We start from the raw sequence: 19,857 nt of genomic DNA on the forward strand, positions 1-19,857 counted from the left end.
CTGCGGTAAACAACATGATTGCTAAAGCTAGTCCATCCTTTAGTATATAAGACTTCAGAAACAAAGTTTGACAGCGAGATGACAAACATCCAGATGGCGGTGTATTATGCCGCGGATTTAGCAAGTACATGTATCAAGTACGGATGCAAGGATAGGATAAAATACAGAAATCTTCATAAACAGCTATACACCACATTCACATGAGGCTTCAATGCAAACTCCTTCAGATAAGATGGCAGGAAAAGATCCAGACACGGGCGTCCTCTGATAGGCACCTCCTTCATATCTTTCTGAAAAGATCTCATGTCAGAGAGGTTGAAAACGTTCAGTATCGAAAGGAATGGTTACCGAAACAACCGCTGTTTTGGCAAAACAGGGCATGGCAAATGAAACGAAATACGTCCACAGTGACCCATCCATTAAGGGGCTCAATCAGCTGAAGCAAAACAAACCTCAACAAAAAGGAGAGCACGCGATGCACGTTGGTCAAGAGTAAAAACTTCGCTAGCCACAACAAACCCAGATTATATTTGTCATCGATGTGGAAGGGACATTCGTTTCATCATCCACAGTCGTATCCTCTACAACAGAACAACAACAAATGAATGTATCCTCTACAACAGAACAACAACAAATGAATGTATCCTCTACAACAGAACAACAACAAATGAATGTATCCTCTACAACAGAACAACAACAAATGAATGTATCCATTACAACAGAACAACAACAAATGAATGTATCCTCTACAACAGAACAACAACAAATGAATGTATCCTCTACAACAGAACAACAACAAATGAATGTATCCTCTACAACAGAACAACAACAAATGAATGTATCCTCTACAACAGAACAACAATAAATGAATGTATCCTCTACAACAGAACAACAACAAATGAATGCATCCTCTACAACAGAACAACAACAAATGAATGTATCCATTACAACAGAACAACAACAAATGAATGTATACATCGCACTTACTGAAGCAAACTGATGTATCTGCCCACCCAATGCAACAACACAGCAACATCGCACCCAATGCAACAACACAGCAACTATATATCTTGGGAAACGAATGACGAACATGATGTCCTCAGAAATGAATACAATGAATATATATATATATATATATACTCTACAAAAGCTATAATCAGTGACCCAGTACTTTTTCTCATATCTACAAGAATGCACACCTAGTATACATTACAAACAATTTTTTGACATATGATTTACAAATAAACACCTAATTAACTAATACTACAGTAATAAATCCCGGTTTGTATTTTGGTTCTTTTGCAAGCTCACAAATCGATTCCCTTAAAAATCTTAAAATCAAATTCACAAGTCCATGCTGGTGTGTGGCGAGCGACCACTGTTGGTATTAATACGCAGTTACAGGTACTGCTGAACAACGGCTTCTCGTCAAACATAATTAACGTTCCTGTCCACTGACAAGTGTGTACATGTTCACACATTATCTCGTACGATGCGATTGAAGCGTTTGGATCTTAAATGTGATCAACCATATATCAAAGTCGGGTGAATTTTCTGACGTTGGAATAGATGTAGGGGAACCTGCTATGTTTATTGTGTGGGTACTCACATTCGCGGGTCGCCTGGACCGTACTGTAATAAACTGCACCCTTAAGAACTTGATTTAGAGATCAGTAGACCAAAAACAAATCGTCCACGGTCTGAAAAAAACTGACGGGATCCACGATCGTAAAGTTCAACCATATACACTTTTGTTAGATGATTTTATGTTTAAATATTGCTAAAACTCCATATTTACCACAAAAGTTTCCTATGCAGTGATTTTTTAAGGCCCGTTTTGGGTCCGAATTTCGGCCCTTTCCCCTCCTAAAAATTGTCATTTTCCCCCCAATTTTGCTTGCATTTTTCCCAATAATAAAATTATGCAAGGAAAACGTATTTGAAAAAAAATAAACATTTGATGTGTAATATATACATAAGACTTAACAAAGAGTTATGGGAATGATGATTTGGATAGAATAGTTGAAAATTTTAGAAGGTTAAAGAAAATTAGATGTGTAAAATGAATAATATAATGTTTGATATGATTTTGAAACTTATTTGCGATAAAATTGATTTCTCCCAATTTAAATGAAATGTCGATAATTTTTCCCAATTGGAAAGCCACAGGACCCTTGTAAATAATGTAGAAAAATCACTGCTATGAAACCACCTCTATTTTTGTATTCACAAATCTTTACTTTAAAATTAAATACAAAAACATTACCTTTTTAAAAAAAATGAAATCCTTCAAAGACAGGTGCATTTCATGCATGCTGACCAATTTATATTAATATGGTTTGATTAGATACTAGAAAACCTCATGTAAACACAGCCTTTGTAAGGTCATGTAGGATACCCGAGAATTTAGACGCAGAAAACAAAGTAGGATTTTGCTGAGTTTACTGTGGGATTTTCTGTTATTTGATCAGACGACAACGTAAATCGGCCATTAATACAGGAAACGTACATGTGCATGTACCAATAAAAAGAAAGGGGGGGGGGGTGTTGTTGAAAGATTTCTTCTGTGTAATGTTTTTCTATTGAACTTTCAAATAAAGATTTACAAAGTTTTACAAAATTCTATTGGGGGGGGGGGGGGGGGGGGGTCATATGCCTTTAAATGATCAAGTTCTTTGATAAATTTCTCTCTTATATTGAATGTAGAATTGCGAGTACATTTGTACATGTATATGTTAAATGTGCACGATTATAAAAATACGTTTCTTTAAAAATTGTAATGATCGATAAAAAGTAAGCCTGATGGGCGGACGATAATCCATTCGTTTAAAATGAGCTGGGTAGCGAAGACTGTCTATGTTAATGTATTATAGTTTTTCCTTGGCTCAGCTGACTCTCGTAATTAAGCTTGTGTGTGAGTTTCTCTGATTAAGATTTAGTCATCGTCTCTCATCATTATCTTTGATGATAAATGTGGGAAATAATGAAATAGGGCGGGGTGTTTAAAAATTCTCAAGGAGCTTTACTATAAACAGTGTAAGACAAGTCAGGTCACGATCTTCTCTACCGCTGTCACGGGTCTTTATAAGACTAGTCAGGTCACGATCTTCACTACCGCTGTCACGGGTCTTTATAAGACTAGTCAGGTCACAATCTTCACTACCGCTGTCACGGGTCTTTGTAAGACTAGTCAGGTCACGATCTTCACTATCGATGTCACGGGTCTTTGTAAGACTAGTCAGGTCACGATCTTCACTACCGCTGTCACGGGTCTTTATAAGACTAGTCAGGTCACGATCTTCTCTACCGCTGTCACGGGTCTTTATAAGACTAGTCAGGTCACGATCTTCACTACCGCTGTCACGGGTCTTTATAAGACTAGTCAGGTCACGATCTTCACTACCGCTGTCACGGGTCTTTATAAGACTAGTCAGGTCACGATCTTCACTACCGCTGTCACGGGTCTTTAAAAGACTAGTCAGGTCACGGTCTCCACTACCGCTGTCACGGGTCTTTATAAGACTAGGCAGGTCACAGTCTTCATTATCGATGTCACGGGTCTTTGTAAGACAAGCTTCACTACCGCTGTCACTGGTCTTTGTAAGACTAGTCAGGTCACGATCTTCTCTACCGCTGTCACGGGTCTTTATAAGACCGGTCAGGTCACGATCTTCACTATCGCTGTCACAGGTCTTTATAAGACTAGTCAGGTCACGGTCTTCACTACCGCTGTCACGGGTCTTTGTAAGACTAGTCAGGTCACGATCTTCACTACCGCTGTTACGGGTCTTTATAAGACTGGTCAGGTCACGATCTTCACTACCGATGTCACGGGTCTTTGTAAGACTAGTCAGGTCACGGTCTTCACTACCGCTGTCACGGGTCTTTATAAGACTAGTCAGGTCACAGTCTTCACTACCGCTGTCACGGGTCTTTGTAAGACTAGTCAGGTCACGATCTTCACTACCGCTGTCACGGGTCTTTATAAGACTGGTCAGGTCACGATCTTCACTACCGCTGTCGCGGGTCTTTGTAAGATTAGTCAGGTTACAGTCTTCAATACCGATGTCACGGGTTTTTGTGGATTCATAAAATTTTGCGGGTGCTCAATTTTCGTGGGTACCACTATCCCACGAATTTCGAACCGCAACAGAATACATCACTTACATAAAGTTTTAATGGACAGAAACCGTAATAATTCACGATTCAAAAGGAACTGTAAAGCAATCCACGAAAATTACCCCCCCCCCCCCCCTCCTCCCAAATGAAAATGACTCCCGTTATTTATGACAGCTAGGGTTGCTTTTGCTTGAGTTGTTCTATTGTATTTTCTTTCTTACCCTCTCGTTAGTATAGCTGCAACTCTACGGGGAGAGAGGGAAGGGCTAATCAGATGAGAGTCCATACCAATTTATATAAATACATAGTGTATGACCATATCTCCCTCTCTCTACAGGTATACAATTTGCACACAATCGTTTTATACGTTATAGATGTACATGTACGTATAAATCTGACCGGAACACGGTTGTTCACGCACCCTGGCAGTACAGGTGATCTACTTCGATTACATACACTAGATGTACGAGCATGTGCACACGCAGGTAGCCTTTGTATGTACAGGTCGTTACACTCGAGTAACTATTCCCTTGACTTGTCCTGATTTACAACTCGGGACAGTAATATCAGATCTGGATAGATAACACCAGTTCAATAACGATGCCGACCTTGCAAATTCGGAGGTCAATAATGTACTGTGCTAGGGGGCATATTAAAACATATCCGTGAGGGGATCGAGAGGGAATTGGTTGTTAATACATCATTGTGCCAAATAAATATATATATATAAAGCACTAAAATCCAACAACATTCAACATCCAAAGTATCGGATCTAATAGTAGATACGAGGTCAAATAAAAATGGATATAAAAAGCACTAAAAATGACCAACGACACGAACAACTGTGAATAGTCAAATTTTCGGGACGACCTGCACTGACGTGTGTCGTTAGTCATTTTTAGTGCTTTATATATATATATATAAAATCACCCAATTAACAAATTGCAACACTATGTATGCCTCCAGTTGCGCTGCGACCCAGAAAATTAATATACAACCTCATCTAGTCACGCAGATTCCAGCCTTGGATAATAATCATGCATTTCAGAGATGTTCACATTCCTGATAATTAAAAGATTTCATATTAATACTGTTCATTAAATATTTTATAATTCATTGCACCCCCCAACCCCACAAGCATATCCAGTTCTGTCAACACTCCTACATAAAACTTGCTGCGTCAAAAGGTAAAACCTCGGAACAACAAATTGCCACCAGAATTCATTTATTGCCATTCAAATCTTGTACTATACATAACACAGCCATCAATGATTACAACATTGTGTTGTCTTTCAAATAATTGTAGAAGTTACCAGTCTATAATTGTGTAAGTCAGAAAAATTAAGAGTTGTTAGAAATAGATAGAAAAGTCACCTAGCTGTTAACTTAAAATTCAAGTCTGGTAACTTCTACAATTTAAATAAACAGTCTAATGGGACTAAAATGAATTTATAACAAATGTATAATAACAACAATGAATGAAAAATTAAATATACATGTAACACTTTTCGTTTCACACTGTATTCTCTCATATGATGCGGATTTCTGATCACATTCTCTCCATGTTGCAACAATTTAATACACAGATCTCAGTGGAATGGAAGTAGTACAGTACAGTCCCAATTTGTAAAGCATTTCTAAACTTTTCATACAGTTTATTTAGATCAGTCCCTCCTTATATAATATCAGTCTCTCACCTGCTTCTGACATAACTTGGCAAGTATAAATCACTCTTTTCTTAGTATATATATAAAAGAGTATTTAAAATCTTATTTACAATACTCGTACACATCATTAAAAATTGCTTCCCAGTACATTTTGCAATAATTTGTTCTTTTATATTAAGTTTTGTATACATACTGGTATGTATTTGGAGGGAAAATTGAAATCATACACTAAAATTCATCAATTTTTACCCAGTATTAGTTTTCAGCAAACAAAAATCCTAAATCTTATATACACTATAATGACCTTCACACCTTATTATTTCGATCTTTTCACTGGTCCAAATATATCGCTACAAAACTAACACTTTTCATAGTCATTGGAATTATGCTGCCTGAGACATTTCCTTGCCCTTGCTTGGGTGGAAATTCACTGTAAACCATAAACATACTCATTATAAAATTATTCTATATACACAAGATCTTTTGACTACAGTGAAATGAGTAAAAAAAAAATTTGATATATACATATATATCTATGTACAATCTATAGTTATGTTTGATAAAGGTAACTGAAGAGATTTTTTCTTACATTTTTCTTATAAACTTTTTTTGGTTCTTGTTTCAACTGAACAAGAATTTTAAGACAATAAAACACAGCTAAGTAAGTACGGCGGTTGGTGGCGTTTATGTAATTTTTTTAAGCCATATTTCTGCCTTTTCCTTCAGCCCGCATGGTTACTCATTTCTACTTCAAAACAAATAATAATCTGAAAACAGTAAAGCACTACAGTAAAATACACAAGCCACTTCACTGTATGTAAATATCTCTCACCGGAATCGCCATAGCACCTACATTTCGCTTTTCCATCTAATTTCAAATCAAATTCCTTGCATTCATAATTATGCTGTAGACGTCACATACACAAGTGTACTTTCGATTTAAAAACAATTTCACATCAAAACCGAAAGAGTCACAACTGAAAAGACAGACGTAAAGTGGCTTCTGTATTGATGCATTACACAACAAAATTCTTAACATAAAACAATACTTTAACAACTTCTGTAGATATACAACCATACAGGCTGGAGGAAAAGTAATTCTGTATCAGCACTTAAACATCTAAACTCTGAGCAACTTTGTTGTTTTTACTACCAGCAAATATCTCAACAAAGCCTATCTGTATAAATAATATCCCATGTCAGGCCTATCATTTTGTCTGAAGTTGAACATTAACTATCGAAACCAATATCATTTTCCACGTTTTAGCATTTAATAATTTTATATCGCCTATGAAAGATCTATAAAATAGTACCTGCTATCTCCATGATTGTCAAGGTATAATTATCATCTAGGTAACTGCTTGGAAAGTTAATATAACCTAACACTGACTTAATATGCTAATAATTACAGTTTTAATCGAAATTTAAGAAGTTGTTCAACAGATTTTAGTGTGTGTGTGGATAGATAAGCTTTGTCAGCCAACAGAACAGGTGTGTTCTAATTGGCACTGACAGCTGGAATGAAGAAATTTGTTTTCCCATCAGTGTCTTGGTGCTGAGCAAACTCTGAGCTACATGACTTCCTCAACGAGGCAGTAACTTCGAAGGGGTCCTCGCTATAGAGACGTTTAATGCCATCATAGAAGTCCTCCTCTTCTGCATCATCCACTGCCTTTCTCTTGATAGATTTGGAACGCTTCATTACTCTAAATTGATATCCAGAAGGCAAAAGACCATGTTTGGACAAGTGCATACCAGTAACTTCACGACAGTGAATAAAGGTCTGACTGTTGATCTGTGAAAACAAAGCCGTAAAAGTGAACAGACCTTCAAAACAAAGTGTATTTCATTCCTAATGACAGCTCTATATACAGTCTACATTGCTAAATTTCAAATACTAATAAACAAATTATCATAAATTTCAATCCAAAAATTAGTTGATTTTTGGAGTTTTTCTTTTTTACCTCTGCAACTTGCTGGACCATGTTAACGATGGATAACCAGTTTGGGGTAATTTGTTCTAGCTCCAAGCTGACAATGGACAACACAAGTCTGATGGGGCTGAGGACTGCCAGCTGGTGGTTTCCCAGGCAGTGGAAGATCTTCCGCATCATCATACTTAAATGCTGTGAGGGAGTCATGTGTATCAGTCCATCAAGCAGTCTGGGGTAACAACTCATCAGCAAACCATGGATCTACAAACAAGTCCAAATACAGGGCTCTAATTTACCTTAAGGTTGATCAATCCTCATGTGATGTCATAGGTTTTTGCAAAAATCTTAATAATTTAAACTTTGCACATGATAGAAATATATCTTTCTAAGGAATTTTATTCACTGGATATAATAAAAATCTGGTAAACTATTAATACTGCAAAAGTTTATATTTTCCATAGATAATCAATTATTTATGACTAAAAAAATGTTGTCAAGGGCAATTACTCCTATGCTGGAATTTCCTATACTGGATGTCTATTATACATTGGTTTCCCTAATATCCACAGTTAATCTATACATATTTATGAATTAGCAGTTTTTTAAAACTGTTGATATCAAAATTTTGTCATTTCAACAAGTTCTTATCTATTTTTATTATTCTGTTTAACGAAAATGTGTGATTTTCTGAGTTGATGTATACTTCTGTTTTTGTATGTTTGACATCTTTAAAAAGGTGGCAACATATACATTTTCTTTGGTTCTTGATTAAATTAAACTATATTAAGTGGAAATTAATAAAGTTTTTCCACTTTTAAACATTAATATTGATAAGTCACATGGGGATGGAGCTACTTTAACATGTCGTGCACCATTGTATCTAGTCATTTTTCAATCGATATCATCAAAAGAGAAAATAGTTTGTGAACAATGCAGCAAGAAATTTGAACCTTAAACCCAATTTTAGTTTCCTTTGTACAGTATCTGACTTACAATGTGAAGAAGGTCAATCGCTGTGACTTGTTTAACATTCCAGGACAGTTTGTTTAAAATAATTGCCTCCATCCTCAGAACTTCTGCCACAGAGCAAGCACACCTAATGGTCTTCACAAGATCCTTGGTGCTCGGTATTACCTATGAAAATTGATGGAGTGACAATATAAATAATGCAAACTTTCTGTTGAACAGCAAATTAACAGTAGCTGTTAAATTTTAACAGGAAAGATCAAAATAACTGTTGTACCTCATCCTCTTCCAGGGTTTTTGCTGCTATGTACAAGCAGCAGATGGCCACACAGGGAAGATACTTAGGGCGGACCTAGCAGTAAAAAAAAGGTTTGCATTACTGACACAGAACAAACTTATTTGATAATTAATCAAATATTAACATTCTAATGCAAAACACATTTATGAATTAGTTATAGAAGCTTAAAAATATTTATACAAATTCATATCCATACATATTTTAACACTTTGATCAGAATTGCAAACTAATGTAATATGCCAAGATATGTAAATTTGTAAAAATTTGATTGGCGTATAAACATATAAATGTCAGAAACGTTACCTTTACAAGATTCATAAAGCGGTCCAGGAGAGAAATGGCCAGTCCAAGAGTTTCTGGTGTGAATCGGAACTCTGCATTCAATGACAAAATCCAACCAACAACTCTGTCTCGGTGGTGACCCAGAACCTCCTAAACAGAATTAAGAAAAAATTGCAACACTGTCATTTTGAAAACTACGATTGATCATTATTATTATTTTGTTGTTGGTTGTTGACCTATATTGTCCAAGTACTAACAACATGTAACAAATTTCAAATTGGCCAAAAATAAGGAAGAAAGTACACTATAATGAACACGAAATAAGACAATTTTGCTTACATTACAAACATACATGTATAATATCCATTTATAGTTTCATCTTGTTCCCGTTCTCAAACATTTTATAATTTATACTAAACGTTTTTATTTTTGGTACATTGCATGACAACATACACTCTCACAAAATCATCATTAGTCATCACCTTGGCATTCATACATGTAAATAATATATGTTACAGTAAAATAAACTGAATGCATTATGATGGAACCTTAATTTGAATATTTAAATTCATACACAGATAACAAAGGTTGCTAAACCAACAAATGTCCGACTTGGACACCTGCCAGCAATCACTGCTGTGTCTTCCCAGGTCTCGTGATCAGTGACCTTGCAGAGTTGGAGTTTAAAAGTATCTAAAAATAGCGCCTGTCATACAGGTAGAAACCTGGATGAGATCATATTTCACAAAATCATACAATTTCCATTAACTTCAATCGGGTTTTCTGTTCTTTTGTGTATCTCTAAGGAAATTATTGAACTGAGCCTGTTAAATTAGAATTTTAAATCCTATGTAGTACAACTTCTACATGTTCTTCAGCACATCAAAATCATTAAATTGACCACAAATATTGTTTTTAAAATAAATGATTAATTTTCATATGCATGCATGGCAGTTAATCATTGGAATCACATTGATATGTAATGTAAATTAAAACACATTTCAAGTAATTAACATATAGTAAAACAACAGAGAAGTTTAATGTCACTATTTACATCAGTCATAAGCTGACGTAATTGTTCAGAAATTTCGTAGCTTAGCTTATGCAACAACATCCCCTACTTGCATTAATGAAATTTTTACTCACAACATGAATGACGACATTTCCTGTTTATATATATAATAATTAACTCTGTTACAGATACACAGGCTACAGGCCCGTCTGATCTTCCCTATTGCACATCGCCACCTCAAAAATTTTATGTACATCTTGGGTATCTAACATTACTAACATCATTCAATTATAGTAATTTTCTATTATAAATTAGTCCTGTTTTAATCAGGACAATTTCCTGATGAATATTTACTAGTTATACTAATGACGACAAGCAGGAAATAATACAAACTTGTATGGTTCAACTTTCATGTTATACATCTATGTGATGATCAAACACAAATTGATGTCCAGAGCGTTTTTAGAATTTAGAATTCAGTATATAGTGGGTATCCTATTGTATCATGAACACATGATAAGTTGTCCTTACTTCACAGGTTCCTATGGACTTGTACACATTTGGTGACCACTGATTGCATTTTGAAAGGTGCTCCCCAAGCATCTTCATCAGATGCTTAGCATCTAATCTGCTGTGTGACTCCATCTTGCCGACCCCGAACTGCTGCACCAACACACTGAAAAGAATGTCCACGCATAGTAGAAACTAGATTCTGTAGTAGCCTATACAGGGAATGTATACACTGCCCACCATAAATAAGTATACACTCACCAAAATAAGTTACTTGTGCATGTAAAATATGGGTTACATCATGAATATAGAATTTTCCATGCAAAATACATAACTCTTGCATATAAATAGATGACGTTAGACTTTAACTTTTTATATCCTTATTTTTTATTAAAATACTTCTTCTGAATTTTCTAAAGAGAGAACTCTATTATGCAAACTTTCAACCATTTCAAATTAATCACGAATACATATTGTGTATTTCATGTGTACTTTAATAAGACCCTTTGATTTTTCACCTCAAATAAATCAATATCACATCATTGAATGCCCATCACTGTTTTACATATATTGAAGTTGTACCCTTAACTGATTATTTTACTGAGATAAATTGAAAGTTATACATGGTGAATTCAGCTCGCTTTCATTATATTGAATATATTTCATAAGTGTAAAAAGCTTCTGTGTATACTTATTTTTGGTGGGTAATTCTAGTGGATAACACTGACAGTACAGAACTTCTAGCAAGTTCTAGAATACCCATTGTACAACTTCACGATTTTTCCCTATTACATAAAATCTTTTGAATTTTGTTTTGTACACAAAATCATACAAAATAGAAAATCGAAACATCGTATTTCATAAATGGGAAACATTAGGCCTATATAGCTGAATATGTAATGTATTGTCACTAATGTCAAAATCAAAATGGCTTCCATGATACAGCTGATGAAACTCAACATCAGCAAAAATGTTCACTAAAATTACACTCACCTGATGAGAAATATGGAACGAGAGTTGAACTAGGATGTTCCCCTGTTCCATTAACACTATCCTGCTTACATTGATGTTTTTAAAACTCCATCTTCTGTCATATAGAAACGAAAATAAAAAGAGCTGTTGGTTGAATTTGCGTTCCAAAGAAATTCCTTGTTGGTAAGGGTCAAATGTAGTTCCGTTGGTGTAGACGCATATTCATCCGCATGTATAAAAAAAATTGTATCATTCAAACAAGGTCCTTCAATCGGTTCTGTTGTTATGTTCAAGTACACAACACACAAGGATAGAGTTATAAACAATATGCATTGTATTACAGCAACTAATATGCAGAATGATGTTACGGAATAATTCACGCGGAAGAAGAACTACGCCCTTGGAAGCAAACAGAATTGTTTTCAACTTCGGGGTCAGAGCTGTCAAACAAGGAAACAATGAGGTAAAACGTAATAAATATTTCATAGTGATACATATTCAATTAATTTGATAGTTTTAAAACCAAACTGGTTTGCAAAACCCATGCATATAGTGGTAAGTTTGGAAATAAATGACTTCCAATTTTTATGCTTATGTTTACTAAACAAATCTATTTTTAACTGACATTTGAATAGGAAAATATGACCAATCAAATTGCTGGATACAAAATGCAGAGTGAAGGAGAGTGGGTTTTACAAATGGGGTTGGAATATGCGCCAATTTTCAAACGTTTTTTGTTGACAGCTGCCGTCTGCAAATCGGTGTAATGACGACGGAAGCTAACCAAAAGAAGATTGCCTTGGTAAATTAAGAGAGAGCGAATTTGCACTCAGGACAAAGCTTAAAATGGTTCAAGAAACAATAGATTGTAGCCGATGTGCAATTTCTGTGCTGTTTGACGAAAAGATGGAGAAGTGTCAACAAAATCAGCTGAGCTTCATGGGCCGTGTCTCTTGCACGAAATCTTTGAATAAGGTGATTGTCTGAACAATGCAATGGACATTTCTAGGCCTAGTTAATATCGACTGCATGTACAGTTATTTTCATTTAGTTTTTAACATTTTAATCTAGGCCTTTAAATATGAAATTACAGGCTAAATGTTTAAAAAAAAAAATAAAAAAATTAGAAGGTCGATTCATTATTTAAATTTGCTTTTGCAGTATGTTGAGCTGGTCGAAAAGTTAAAGGAAAGTGTTAAAAGATGTGCAGTTTTAAAAGTGGTAAGAAGCAGTGTAAATTCATATGTACTTAATTCAATTGGTTGCTTGGGATTTCTTCATGATTAGCATTAATATAAGATGGTTTCATTTACTCGTAATAAATTTTATTAATTGAATAAGATTCAGGGTTCTTTATTCCAATTATGGACCCATACTAAACAGACAATCAACACACAGAGTTCTACAGCACTTGACAAGTTATGAATAAGTATATGACTAGACTTCCATGCTTTAAGTTTGTTGATTAAAAAGTTAATTACCTATCAATGATATCTTTTCACTTTCCATTATTTCAAGATTATTGACACATTCTGGTAGATCTATTTAAAATTATCAAGTTACATACTGGTGATAGTAACGTTTGATTGGCATTAACATAATTTTCTCTATTTTAATGATAATTTATCCAGGACAGGGATTTTTTTAAAGGATCTGTATAGGGGGCCAAAATAAGGCCCCATTCCCAATGCTAAAAGGCATGTATTTTCTTCAATTTCTGCTTTACAATTCCCAAACAACTGAAGCAAATCAAAAGCAGGTTAGCCTTATTGTCCATGAATTATCAGAGGCTCACAGATCACAGTTTTTGCTTCAAAATTGTCAAATTATAAACCTAAAAGAAAATTTGGCCTCCGCTTTTAAAATTGATGAGTAAGTTTTGACCAAATTGAAAGTCAGAAGGAGTCCAATTATTATTATACGAAAGGCCCAGGCCCTGCAGGAATATTCTGTAAGTGGTTTTAATTTTGCGGTGATAAAAGTTCGCGGTTTTTCATATTGGTCTAATTGCGGTGTTCTTATTGCGGAATTCAAATTTTATTTTTATTACTGGTAACTGTTCAAAACTTTATTGTGTCACTCTTGCAAAATGATTGCGGTTGTTTTAATTTCGCAGAAAAATCCCCGACCGCGAACATAGCGAAATTAAAACAACCGGCTGCAATCATTTTCCCATTTACAGTATTTCACAAAAAGGTGAAAATATAATGAACAGTGATCAATCTCTAAGGGCAAACCAGAGATGGGGTCATGTGCTTAGTAGTAAGCATTCCTTGTTGTCAACCGGTCACATCCACCATGAGCCTTATATCGGGATTCATTTAAAATCACTTTTTATGCCCCCAAGATCAAAGATCGGGGGGCATATTGTTTTTGTCCTTAATTCTGTCTGAAACTTTATCCTTGCTAATAACTTTTGAACAGTAAGTGTTAGAGCTTTGATATTTCACATGAGTATTCCTTGTGACAAGACCTTTCCGTGGGTACCAACAATTTTTGACCTTGAGTTTGACCTACTTTTTGAAAACTTTTAAACCTAGCTAATAACCTTTGAAAAGTAATTAGTGATAGAGCTTTGATATTTCACATTAGTATTCCTTATGACAAGACCTTTTCAGTGGGTATCAACATTTTTGACCCTTGACCTTTGAGTTTGACCTACTTTTTGATAACTTCAACCTTGCTAATAACTTTTGAACAGTAAGTGCTAGAGCTTTGATATTTTACTTGAGTATTCCTTGTGACAAGACCTTTCCGTTGGTAATAAACCTTTTGACCTACTTTTTAAAAAATTGACATTGGTCATAACTTCTAAATGGTATATATTAGCTAGAGCTTTCATATTGCACATGAGCATTTCTTGTGAAAAGATCTTTCTACTGGTATCAAGATATTTGTCCTTGTGACCTTGGCCATCTTCGGAATTTGCCATTATATCGGGGGCATTTGTGTTTCACAAACACATCTTGTTGAAAAGTATTTTTTGGCTTACATCATTTCATCTAATTACTTCAGATTTGGTAAGCTGAGGAAGGTTTTATAAAGATTTACTACATTATATATAAGTTTTAAAATCCTTCACAAATCAAAATATAAGCCCCAAGATATAGATTGTTTTTCCATTAACAAACAAGTCAAAATTAGAGAGGGTCAGTAGGAAATTAATTATAATATTTCTCAACTTATTTTGATTTATTTTAAGAGTACAGCAAAAAATAGATCCATTAATCAGATCACAATTTCCATTAAAGTTGCAGGTATTGAAATTGTGAATTTGAGGTGCTTATATTTCACTAATAATGCAACCTTTAAATATTTTTGATAAAAATTTGATACCCAGAAGTAATTACATTTAAAGGGAGTGATTCACGATTTCCCCCAAAATTTTGTTTTTCACTTTTAATGATCAAAAGCTACTGTCTAATATGTTTAAAAGATTTCACATAAAAATTAATGTTATACATTATCACAGAAGCTCATTTTATGGAGTTTATTATTTGTTTTGTAAACAAAGATTGTGGTATGTTATTGTTTACGAAATTTTCAAAAGAAATGGATATTGATCAAAGTTTGTCATATCTTTCACATTTCAACCATTCTTTGGGTAAAATGTGTCATCTAAAAGTTAAAATTTGTGACTCTGCAGAATTAAGATGCTTTATATTACAAAATTATTGTTTCACTGGTTTGTTTGTATACATTAAAAGACTCGAGTCTTTGTTTACATAACACAGATTTAAGGCTAAAATATTGCTTTTATTCTTGCATTCAGAAAGTCAAAATTTTGGCTGTCAACATTAAATGAGTTATATTTTTAATGTTTAACATCAAAAATGAAAAACATTTTTTTCAAAAACCGTGAACCAGTCCCTTTAAGAGTCCACTCCAAGAATAAAAAAATTTCTTCAGTAATCTCTTGAATGACAAGTTTAAAATATTCTAGGGTAGGGATTATAATTTAGGGTTGATTGGGTAAATGGAAACATCTTTTTTTTTTTTTAGGTCTTGATATCTAAAAATTTGATGTTATACATACTGATTCACGTATAAATATATATGCATGAATTAAACCACTCTTGTAATTCACCATTTCCTAATTTTTACTAATACACAAAAGTTGCATACTTTATTTAATTATCAATTAATAGTAAAAATTTCATAGAACCAGAAATGATTAATGTAGGGTTTGATTGTACAATCTTTATATGAAATAATTTTGTTTATGATTATACATGTATATATATTTATGAATTGTACAGGACAACACATTGAATGCTCAGCGAGATAAAGCCGTCTCAACTATTCGGTGTTTAACTCACTTCTACGGCTGTAATCCTGCAACTTATGCCACAGCAGTAAGCTGTCTGGACAGATTTCTATCCAGAGTCAAGGCAAGTCGTTAAATGATCTTCTCATTGTCAACAAATGAAAAGTTTCAAATATTTAGTTTTCTGGGAAAATGAGAAACATCAGGTTTCTGATGGAAATGTTGAAAAGGGGCATGTATACATGAATATTTAACTTTTTGGTAGCTCTTTTTTGTTTTGTTACTGGTAGTCTATTATACCTTTGATTGATACTGCCAATGTATAAATGATAACCAATTGTTCATATTTAACATATATAATAATTAATATTTGCAGGTGCAGCCTAAATATTATTCCTGTTTAGCTACATCTTGTTTTTATCTATCCAACAAGTTTCATGATGAAGATGAGGTAAGTTTTAAAATTTTGTATAAAATAAGGAATGCAATATATCTGAAATAGACCATGAGTTTCCTGACAGGTTTACCTTTCTTTGTACATTTGAAATTCTTTTACAGGATATTCCATCAGCAACACAGTTGTCTAACTTGATGCAACATGCATGGAAGTCATCAGATTTAAAGAGGATGGAAACAGTTATCATGCAAAAGCTAGACTGGAAATTATGGGTGGAAACCTGCCCCTCACTACTTAAGACTTTGTGTGATATTATTCAAATATTTACATCTACCAGGGTTCTAGGCCATAGTTTTCTTGCTGAACTTGTGAAGAAGTTTGAAATCTGCATCAACTATAGTTCATGTGCAGTGTACTCTGTAAGTTTTTCTTTACAATAGATATGAAGTTTTTAAGAACAGCTAGTAGATACTCAAAAGAATATATTATACAAATTTATATCTTTTTTACATATTTAGTCATGTACATGTATTTCCCTCAGGTATCCATGTAAATATATTCTTGCATTATGATCTATGTTGAAATTCAATGTAACATAACATGATAAAAGTAAAACCCAGGGAAATCTTCTCTACAGATTCCAATGGAAGTGATATCATATATTTAGTGTATTTGTGATAGATTTATGTGTATCTCATGGAAAAACCCTATGATCAATGATATTGATATTTTTACCCACAAATTTTGTATTTCTATGCAGAGACCATATAATACATGTACATTGTAATTTATGATTTACCAGTATTCTCAACAATACTTTTAATTTTCATTTCATTATTTGTAGACTGCTTCCTTAGCCTTCAGTTTACTTCTTCATGGCCTCGAGGAGGAAGGATTACTGAATGAAATCAATCAGTTTGTCCTAAACCTTCACAGTATATGTCAGGTAACAGTCTTATATTGGTTTAAAGAAAAATGAATAAGTATAACGTGATGTATTCAATGGTATACATGTATGTACAGTAAAACATGGTTTTTACCAACATCCAGGGACACCAGTTGCTTTAATGATCTATCTTTGATTTCTTAAATTGGATTATGCTGTCATTATATATATACTACTATGGAAGACAATTACATCTGTCTATGCTATTAACTTGTTAAGCGGTTATGCTTTTAATTTACTAAGTGAAATGCAGAGATTTTTTAAAATGAAGAGAGTAAGGTATTTTGAGTCCTAGTACACTCACAGTAAAACAAGAATTGACAGCATACTGGCAACAATTGATACTTGTGTGTATGCATTATGCATTGAAAGTTTAATGTACCTATTTTTTACAGGTTTCTGATGCAGAATTTTATGAATGCCATGCAATGGTGTCGAAGGTGCTCAGTAGCTATGAAAACCATCCCAAGCATCACCCTCCTTGTCTACCAACACCCAAACCTTTCCCCAGGCCCAATCTCATATCCCGTCCTAGTCTGTATGGAGACTCGGAACTACCCGCCATTGAAGAAAACCCCTCCATGGAACTCGCTCTCAGTGAAACAGAGAGGCAAGTTCAAGTACATCACCTAAATTTATCATTTTATTTTAAAGTGTATAAAAAATGTCATATTTAATATACTTCATGTAATTTGCATGAAAATTTTATAAAAAAAAAAAATTTTAATTGCAGCAAGTGTCTTGTACAGTGTGCTACTCAAAAGTTGGTGCAGGAAGGACATAGTTGGAGTACCTGTATATTGCCACAGAAGTGTACTATCTGTAGCCTAGAATAACTGTCCAAAAGTGTGCCTCTACAAACTAGAATAACTGTCCAAAAGTGCAGGCTGGTATAACTGTCGATGTACCACAGACGTGCTCCTCCTGTTGCCAGGAATAATTATGAATGTGCAATATCCGTTATTTTTAATAGCCTAAAAGATATTTTTATGTTACAAAATCAAAAATTATCTATTTTTACACATTTGATGTTACCAAAGTATAAAAAAGAAAATTTAATGCACGCAGCAGTACTATTTTAGGTTTAGTTATATGTTATTGTTTTAACTTATTTATAAATTTGTGTGTGACTGTTGAATAGTGTCACTTGAGTTTTGTAAATCACCTGAGTGTGAATTGATGTGGGACCAAATGCTGGATCATAGGTATATATGTTTTTATTTAGTTAGATTTTATTGTTAATAACAGTGAATCTCTGAATTATTTAATAAGAAAGATGATGAAAACATGGGGGTAAATTGCATAATCTGTAAAAACTATAAATATAATACAAACTAGCGAGACATTATTCCTAGTATCTTGTGATTCAGACTTGCTCCTTGTAAGTAAAGGGTACATAATCTAAAGTTGAAAGATTACACATCGTAGTACATTTATTGAAATACCTCTTTATCAGGTCAACTCTTACTAAAAATTGTAACAGATGCTTATGACTAATAATTGCTAACAAAACAGTATATGTAGAAAATGTTTTTAAAATATTATTGTATTTCACCGTCCAAGGAATGGTGGAAATTTTGACAAATCCCTAATACGTATGTCCATTGTTGATGATGCTGAAATCCATTATTTACCTCGGTTACCATGTGTCTTTAAGTTGTGTTTGTGTTTATAATAGTGGTCAATGTGTATGAACTGTAAGTGAGTGTAACTATTTATGGAGAAATTGTCTAGAGTGTACTTCAGAGTTGAACAGTGCTGGAAATAAATTATTTTTATAGTACTTTGATTTATTGTCATTCACAGATACCATGGATTAACCAACTTTTCAGAGAGATTATTTATTAATTGTAGTGTCTCTTAAGTGAATGGTGGTCATAAGAAGTAACTATCATGAATAGAGGTCACTAGAGTGGAAAGGTCGTTCCTGGAGTCTTCACGAGCTCTCAACATCGTTTGTGTGACAATCTATAAATAATTATATAGTCGAGTGTCCCATATTTGAAATGATAAAATATTCGCATTGTCTTCCATCTGCTTCATTAACAACCCCCCCCCCCCCCCCAAATGTTTTTAAAGGTTGAACCGCGTCGAATGAGATATAGTTGGAATCTGTCGAGCTATTATGATTGATGTCGGTAGAAACTTAATCGCTTATACTTTCTATTGAAAGGTCCAAAACCCATTATAATTTTTGTTTTCAAGTTCTTTTACGTATATACATGTATCTACTGGTACTTCATGTACATATGATATTAAAACTAGCATAGTGCGTATTAATTGCATAAATTCAATGTGAATGACCAAAAAAAAAAATACTAATACCAAAATTAGCAAGAATCGACACGAGGAATGTAAAATTTAATCGCTTGATATTTTATATATATATAATTATTTTTGCATTCTGATAGTGTGCATGCGATACAGAACAAAGGTCGCCGAATTCCTTATACAGCAGAAATGTTCATCATGCATGGTATTTCATGC

General features: G+C 34.0%; 2 protein-coding genes across 2 annotated transcripts; one reads left to right on the forward strand and one right to left on the reverse strand.

Moving 5' to 3' along the window:
• Positions 1-5,327: 5,327 nt before the first annotated feature.
• On the reverse strand, positions 5,328-12,130 carry LOC125679459 (cyclin-I-like). Its single transcript, XM_048918685.2, has 7 exons — positions 11,782-12,130; positions 10,810-10,954; positions 9,288-9,416; positions 8,964-9,038; positions 8,714-8,854; positions 7,751-7,981; positions 5,328-7,581 (listed from the first exon to the last, which is right to left on the reverse strand). Exons 2-7 carry the CDS (start codon positions 10,921-10,923, stop codon positions 7,285-7,287), a joined length of 987 nt encoding a protein of 328 aa, XP_048774642.1. The 5' UTR covers positions 10,924-10,954; positions 11,782-12,130; the 3' UTR covers positions 5,328-7,284.
• Positions 10,499-19,153, forward strand: LOC125679458 (cyclin-G1-like). The gene is made up of 10 exons (XM_056157447.1): positions 10,499-10,539; positions 12,104-12,223; positions 12,505-12,735; positions 12,922-12,981; positions 16,020-16,151; positions 16,404-16,478; positions 16,586-16,843; positions 17,269-17,370; positions 17,766-17,980; positions 18,104-19,153. The coding sequence occupies exons 3-10, from the start codon at positions 12,607-12,609 to the stop codon at positions 18,204-18,206; spliced, it is 1,074 nt and encodes a 357-aa protein (XP_056013422.1). The 5' UTR covers positions 10,499-10,539; positions 12,104-12,223; positions 12,505-12,606; the 3' UTR covers positions 18,207-19,153.
• Positions 19,154-19,857: the final 704 nt, after the last annotated feature.

Source organism: Ostrea edulis, chromosome 2 (assembly GCF_947568905.1).
Source record: "Ostrea edulis chromosome 2, xbOstEdul1.1, whole genome shotgun sequence".
Lineage (NCBI taxonomy): Eukaryota > Metazoa > Mollusca > Bivalvia > Ostreida > Ostreidae > Ostrea > Ostrea edulis.

What these genes read in the sequence shown, in the direction of transcription:
- LOC125679459 (XM_048918685.2), bottom strand. Translation starts at nt 10,923, where the DNA reads ATGGAGTCACACAGCAGATTAGATGCTAAGCATCTGATGAAGATGCTT. An exon ending in AGTCCATAGGAACCTGTGAA is followed by an intron (nt 9,417 to 10,809) that starts GTAAGGACAACT and finishes AATTCTGTTTAG; the next exon opens with GAGGTTCTGGGTCACCACCG. An exon ending in AAACCCTGGAAGAGGATGAG is followed by an intron (nt 8,855 to 8,963) that starts GTACAACAGTTA and finishes CAATTTTCATAG; the next exon opens with GTAATACCGAGCACCAAGGA.
- LOC125679458 (XM_056157447.1), top strand. Translation starts at nt 12,607, where the DNA reads ATGGTTCAAGAAACAATAGATTGTAGCCGATGTGCAATTTCTGTGCTG. An exon ending in GTTCATGTGCAGTGTACTCT is followed by an intron (nt 16,844 to 17,268) that starts GTAAGTTTTTCT and finishes CATTATTTGTAG; the next exon opens with ACTGCTTCCTTAGCCTTCAG. An exon ending in GCTCTCAGTGAAACAGAGAG is followed by an intron (nt 17,981 to 18,103) that starts GCAAGTTCAAGT and finishes TTTTAATTGCAG; the next exon opens with CAAGTGTCTTGTACAGTGTG.